The sequence below is a fragment of the Triturus cristatus genome, chromosome 8, assembly GCF_964204655.1.
Source record: "Triturus cristatus chromosome 8, aTriCri1.1, whole genome shotgun sequence".
Classification (NCBI taxonomy): domain Eukaryota; kingdom Metazoa; phylum Chordata; class Amphibia; order Caudata; family Salamandridae; genus Triturus; species Triturus cristatus.
Genome location: NC_140591.1, coordinates 1,687,199,520 through 1,687,206,321, shown reverse-complemented (window position 1 = coordinate 1,687,206,321; position 6,802 = coordinate 1,687,199,520). Strand labels below are relative to the sequence as shown.

The 6,802-nt window shown below is 46.8% G+C and overlaps 1 protein-coding gene across 1 annotated transcript; it reads right to left on the bottom strand.

Moving 5' to 3' along the window:
• Positions 1–242: 242 nt before the first annotated feature.
• Positions 243–1,754, bottom strand: LOC146808608 (endogenous retrovirus group PABLB member 1 Env polyprotein-like). Its single transcript, XM_085623645.1, has one exon. The coding sequence runs from the start codon at positions 1,752–1,754 to the stop codon at positions 243–245; it is 1,512 nt and encodes a 503-aa protein (XP_085479771.1).
• Positions 1,755–6,802: the final 5,048 nt, after the last annotated feature.

The following is a 6,802-nucleotide window of genomic DNA, read 5'->3' as shown; positions in this document are numbered from 1 at the left end:
GGGCAATCACAAAATGGCTGTCGTCCTAAAATGGAGCTCGGGGTATTAGTGCAGAAAACTCCTATTTCAGGCGATCCCGTCACTTGAATGTGACACAAATGCTTGTGCATAGTATCCTAAGCATTCTCGGCCTGTTGATACAAAAATTGTCATGTTAGAATCGTACCAGATACGTGGTTCCGAATTTTACAGTACCACAGACCCTCCTTTTGCCCTTACATAGGCAATACCCTATACTCCTGCTAGTCTAAATCCAGGTCTATGTCCATAAGGTCGCGGAGATGTAGTTGTAGCATCATCCTATTGCTCAGCTCGTCTCGTGTTTCAGGCTTCCTTATACATGATGTAGCGCAGATGCCACAAATTACAGGAGCACACTGTACACATAGACAGAACAGAAAAAGAATAGCTAAGGTCATTCCAATGACTATCAGGATCTTCCAACCCCAGGCGGACATCAGTTCCCAGAACCATCCCGCCAATGACCATTCTCCATTGTCCACGTGAATAGATTCGGAAATCTTATGCAGTTTGGAAATGGCCTGGAAAACTGTTGGAGCGTTATCTGGGATAAAAACACAGCAGCTAGATTGGATCACTCTACATACCCCACCCCAGTCTGCAAGTATGACGTCTAACGTGACCCTGTTCTGAAGAGTCATAAGACGATCCGACTGGAGCTCAGCAGTCAAATTACCAAGGGCGCCGGCCGTTTCAACTACAGTGGATTCAACCACTCTCGTCAATTGCCTTATGTTCCTGCTGTTAACCACTGGACCCCAGAACGGCAGAGCACCCATCGCAAAGTCTCCAAATTCTTGCCCTGCAGTGTCATCTTGACTGATGACACCTCTAACTATCCTTGTCTTATGGTAATCTGCCGTGGTCGTGTAGGTGGGAGGCAGCAGGAACGAAACAAAACATGTGCCCGAAAAATCCGGGGGCAACCATGTATAGGCTCTATCATGGCAGACGAAATAGGTACCCTTGGCTGCTAAGAACGAAGGGGAAGTCTGAGATGCAAAGACATAAGTTTCAGCACAGATACTTTCCCCTAACTGAGCTCTGGGATTCTTGCCATAACCGTGCAAACATAGGTGACCCTGATGGGGTACAATCCAGATCGGTGAGGATTTCTTTGCTTGCTGGTTCTCACTCAGAGTAACTCCATATCCTGTCATGTTCCAGCCAATATATGCTAGTGTCTCATCTCTTGGGATAGTCTCATAGGAAATCTCTTCCTTAATCATATCTACTATACCCTTAACTAGAGCACTATTCTTAGGATTATCTTTCACAGAACGTAGGGGGTTGGCTTCATAAGCGTATATGAACACTGTTCTATATGCCCACACAGAACCATTATGGCTGAAAGGCAGGACCAGATAAGGGATACCTTTATCAGTAGTATGAGGCATAAGACCACACACCCAACAGTTAGTTGTGTTCACTACCAATTGGTGTTGGTGTAAAAGCTGAATAAATGAATTGTTGACAAATTCTAATCTTCTGGCGGACTCGTGTTCAGGCAGGGGGTGAAAAGAGTGCGAGGAAACAGTAGAAGGAGGTATGGGCTGTGTAGTGGGTGCAAAGGTCACTTGAAAAGAGAATAAAACATATCCTATTAAAAACGTCATTACACTAAGCAACATGAAAATACATAATATCAAAAATCGTTTCTTTGTCATCATTATACACATTCTGGCTTTAAAGTCCATTTGTTTGGCAGGTCTCTCATTCTTGAAAAACTCCATCCTCCCTAATTGCTGCTCGTGGTGGTAGGGTGTTCTATGCTAGGGAATGCTTCTGTCAGTCCAGGGCAACTCCCTTAGACCGACCAGAACTGTCGACCTAACGTCTTCAGCTGCACTCCAAAGACTTGGGCAACCACGACCCTACAGCTGAACCCGGAAGATGGTTCGAAAAAAACCCAAAAAATAAGAAAGTTTCTCAGATGAGAGAGCTGCACTATCAAAAATAGCAAAGGAAAAGAATTTTTATTTGTCCATATTTCTCGGCCTCAAATCATAACGGCTTCTCGCAGGTACTGTCTGGTCTTGAAACAAGAGTTCAGGCTCTGTAGTGTCCAATCGAATCGACGATGGCACAGCTTCTTGCAAAATGTCATCGCTTTTCTGCTCAGAGCTTGTTCCTTTTACACGTGCATCGCTAAAGGGCAGAAAACGAGGCACGGTCTCAGTCTCAGATTCAGCGATCCCCTCCTGGACCCACCGATCATATGGCAGAGGCAAAGGGACCCTCTTGCAGTGAACGCCGTGTATCCAGTTCTTTTTCCCTTTCACTCGGACAGCCGATCTCGTGGAAAGAAGGACGAGATGGGGGCCGGTCCAACGGGGCTCATCATTCTTTGTCCGTTGAAAGTTTTTGACCAGCACAAACGATCCAGGATTGATAGGATGTCCTGGAGCTTCAGAGACCTTGGGCAGAGTATCATGCACCTGTTGGTGTAAAACACGCAATTTAGCCGTCAATTCATACAAATAATCAAGCAGTACTGGATGTTCGATCTCACTGAATTTCGTAGGCCTTGGCACTCCCCATATATTGGCCGGGCGGCCAAACACGATTTCATAGGGACTAAGTCCTACTCGTGAATGCGCAGTCATTCTTGTTGACAGGAGTGCTAAAAGCAGAGCGTCAGGCCATTTAAGACCAGAGCTCGCTTGGATTTTGGCCAATTTCAGTTTTAATGTGCCATTATAGCACTCTACTAGTCCACCTTATTGTGCAAGATGGTCCCGATGAGGCTAAACGGTGGATACACAGTTCGTTTTTGACTGAATAGCACTTGAAAGCGTAAATTATAGGTGCCTTTGTTAACGCACTGTATGGACCCCTGAGGCCTGCACTTCGCTGCTGTGCTTGCAGTCTGTGCCTTTGTTAACAAACTGTATGGACCCTTGAGGCCTGCACTTCGCTGCTGTGCTTGCAGTGTGTGCCTTTGTTAACGCACTGTATGGACCCCTGAGGCCTGCAGTTCGCTGCTGTGCTTGCAGTCTGTGCCTTTGTTAACGCACTGCATGGACCCTTGAGGCCTGCAGTTCACTGCTGTGCTTGCAGTCTGTGCCTTTGTTAACACAGTGTATGGACCCCTGAGGCCTGCAGTTTGCTGCTGTGCTTGCAGTCTGTGCCTTTGTTAATGCACTGTATGGACCCCTGAGGCCTGCAGTTCGCTGCTGTGCTTGCAGTCTGTGCCTTTGTTAACACACTCTGTGCCTTTGTTAACACACTGTATGGACCCTTGAGGACTGCAGTTCACTGCTGTGCTTGCAGTCTGTGCCTTTGTTAACGCACTGCATGGACCCTTGAGGCCTGCAGTTCACTGCTGTGCTTGCAGTCTGTGCCTTTGTTAACACACTGTATGGACCCTTGAGTTCTGCAGTTCACTGCTCTCCTTGCAGTCTGTGCCTTTGTTAATGCACTGCATGGACCCTTGAGGCCTGTAGTTCACTGCTCTCCTTGTAGTCTGTGCCTTTGTTAACACACTGTATGGACCCTTGAGGCCTGCAGTTCACTGCTGTGCTTGCAGTCTGTGCCTTTGTTAACACACTGTATGGACCCTTGAGGCCTCCAGTTCGCTGCTGTCCTTGCAGTCTGTGCCTTTGTTAACACACTGTATGGACCCTTGAGGCCTGCAGTTCACTGCTGTGCTTGCAGTCTGTGCCTTTGTTAACACACTTTATGGACCCTTGAGGCCTGCAGTTCGCTGCTGTGCTTGCAGTCTGTGCCTTTGTTAACACACTGTATGGACCCCTGAGGCCTGCAGTTCGCTGCTGTGCTTGCAGTCTGTGCCTTTGTTAACACACTGTATGGACCCCTGAGGCCTGCAGTTCGCTGCTGTGCTTGCAGTCTGTGCCTTTGTTAACGCACTGTATGGACCCCTGAGGCCTGCAGTTCGCTGCTGTGCTTGCAGTCTGTGCCTTTGTTAACGCACTGCATGGACCCTTGAGGCCTGTAGTTCGCTGCTGTGCTTGCAGTCTGTGCCTTTGTTAACACACTGCATGGACCCCTGAGGCCTGCAATTCACTGCTGTGCTTGCAGTCTGTGCCTTTGTTAACGCACTGCATGGACCCCTGAGGCCTGCAGTTCACTGCTGTGCTTGCAGTCTGTGCCTTTGTTAACGCACTGCATGGACCCCAGTCTGTGCATAAATTCATAATCTCTCTCTTCTCAGTGGGCATAAACGAACTGTGAAAGGAATTATAGGCAGTGGCCTTTTTTATTATTAATGAACATATGTTTATTGTATTTTACGTCGTTTCTTTCTAAGTGCTTTTGTTATGTGCAAGGGGTGAATTTGTGCTTAATTTAGAAAACGTGTTTTGTTGTGGTCTGTCGTCCCTACAATAGCAGTTTGAAGCTGTTGATTTGAGCTAAAACAAGTTTTATTACCTACCTGGGCAGAATTTAGCAATTTGCCAAATTAGCATGACTTGGCAAAAAGCTATTTGTTTGGTGCCCTTTGGATTAGTTCTGCTTTTCAAGTGGTTGGAACGCGGGCTAAACCCTTTTATCTAAGCTTTCGCAACATGCCGAGTAATGGCTGCGCCTTGCAGCTCTGAGGTGTAACGTGAGGTTTCCTGTTCTGCAACGATTGAATGAATGAATTGCCAAGAAATATTTTATCGAACACATAAATAACATTTTCTCACGCGCCAACAATACAGCTCAAAGAATGCCATATTTTGAGTTTGGGAAATGTATTTAAGAACCATTAAAATGTATTTTTAAAGTGTGCCTGTATCTCTAGGTTCAAATGCAGCTTCCCAGCGGGTCAGAATTGAAAGCCAGTTCACCATTAGCATATTTTGCTACAGCGAACTTCCTGAATGTATAGGAAGGTAAAACACAATAGTCCTTGAGAAGACCCCAATCACCTTTCTAGACTAGAGGTAGATCCTAAAATCACAACCAGAAATATGAAAGGGATCATTTTCATCCCATCGAAAAGTGTAAATCAGAATAAAGTGACATGTATTTTTGCTGATTGAATGGCGCTTTCATATTGTTTGAAGCAAAGAGAATCCCCCAAAAAGTTAAAAAACTGAGTTAGATTAGTTGTGGGAAGTGACAACCTAGTTTGAAAATCTCATAATTACTTGCCAGGTGGGGCACCGACAACCTTCCTGCGCACAGACAGAGCTATGGGAATTATTGGGAATGGAAAGCTAACTTCAGTAGCCACGCACCACCTTCCGTCTTTGACACATGTGGCAACTTTGTCTTACTACCTGTCGACGGAATTCCGGGCACTGACCTGCCCACACTACCTGCGGATTCTCTGCCTAACCCCCGCAGAAGAGTCTGGCGATGCTACCTGAGACCACCTAGTAAATGAGATCCTTAGCTCAGACCCGGGGTAACCCTGCCCTGGCACACGTTCACCGCTCCCCTCCCCTCCGTTCCCTCCTTCCCCCTTCTTTATGTGATGCACGCATACTCACTCCTTCGGATGTAGGTGGGGGATATGTGTATCACTCTTTCATATAAACTAACACATTGGATCTACAACCTAAAATATCATAATTGCGAACTAGGGATACCCGCCGTAATGTTTATGAAAAGTTGATATATTTCACCCGAATTGCCTTAGGAATGTAAATGTCAAGGTACTTATAGAGCGCACTGTCACCAGACAGCCACCTTGCGGTGTCGCCTTAGCGGTTTCCTGGCGCTGATACTCATACCGCTGTGGAACCCCTCCTGGCTTTCCCTGTGAAGTGTCCACTCCTGGGCACCCCAGGGTGAAGCCAGGCATCCTTAGCGCTGTTGGGGCCGGTGTGGAGGCTAAGCAAGCTATTGCCCAGAGTTGCAGCGTGGGGCCCGTGATTAGAATAGGCACCGAGGCGAGAATAGACAGGTCCAAGGAAATTGAGCCCGAGCCCCGCCGCGGCGGGAATCGAACCCTGGTCCCTGACCAGAACTCTGCTTCAGGGTCTGCCGCTCTAACCATTGAGCCACACTAAGTCAGAGTGGGAATCATTTCTAAAAGTTGAGGCGTGCTCAGTGTAAACGAGTGACTGCAGCGTCCTTTACGACTGCTAATGTCACCTTACCAAACTGGATTGTATGTTGTCCTCAGTGAGTCCTGGTGGTGGGATGGGATGTCACTCGCTTGGGGGGATGCTGGCCGCGCTCTCTGAAACGTACCATATTTTTGAAGGAAGTCCTTACTGCTGCCATCAAAAGTATGCTGGGATAGCTGATTCTAGGGGTCCCCCCGGTACTTTTCTGTGTGCTGGGTCGCCTGCCAAACAGATATCAAAGAACAATAGAACGCTAGTCCGACACCGTCTTTCCGTGGCTGAACCTGCCGCTATATGGCCGAAATGTTCCACACAGAGGCATTTCTGCCAAAAGGCATAGAGAAGATATTTAACATAACAGATGCAATCTGGAAATCAACTTTATATCAGAGTATTCGTCCACATTGTACTGGGCATTCAGGTTTTCTTAACAACAGTTTTTATTGCTTCAAAAAACAAGCATTTGCAATGCAAAAGGTCTCGCATTTGCAAGCGTTTGAGATATTGCCATAATGACTTTTATTTATGTATTTTAAAAACCTGCAGGTGGTGCGTAAACACACACTTTGTACTTACAGTCGTTGCTTACGGGAAGCAAGGCTGGCAGTAACTGCGCCTCTTTTACTGCCAGCCTTGCTTCTCGTAAGCAAGGACTTTAAGTAAAAAATGTGCAAGTTTATGCATCGCTCGCAGTCCCTCGTGGTGCTCTGCAATGCACTTTCAGAAATCTGTTGTGCGCCCAATTTTCATTTCAT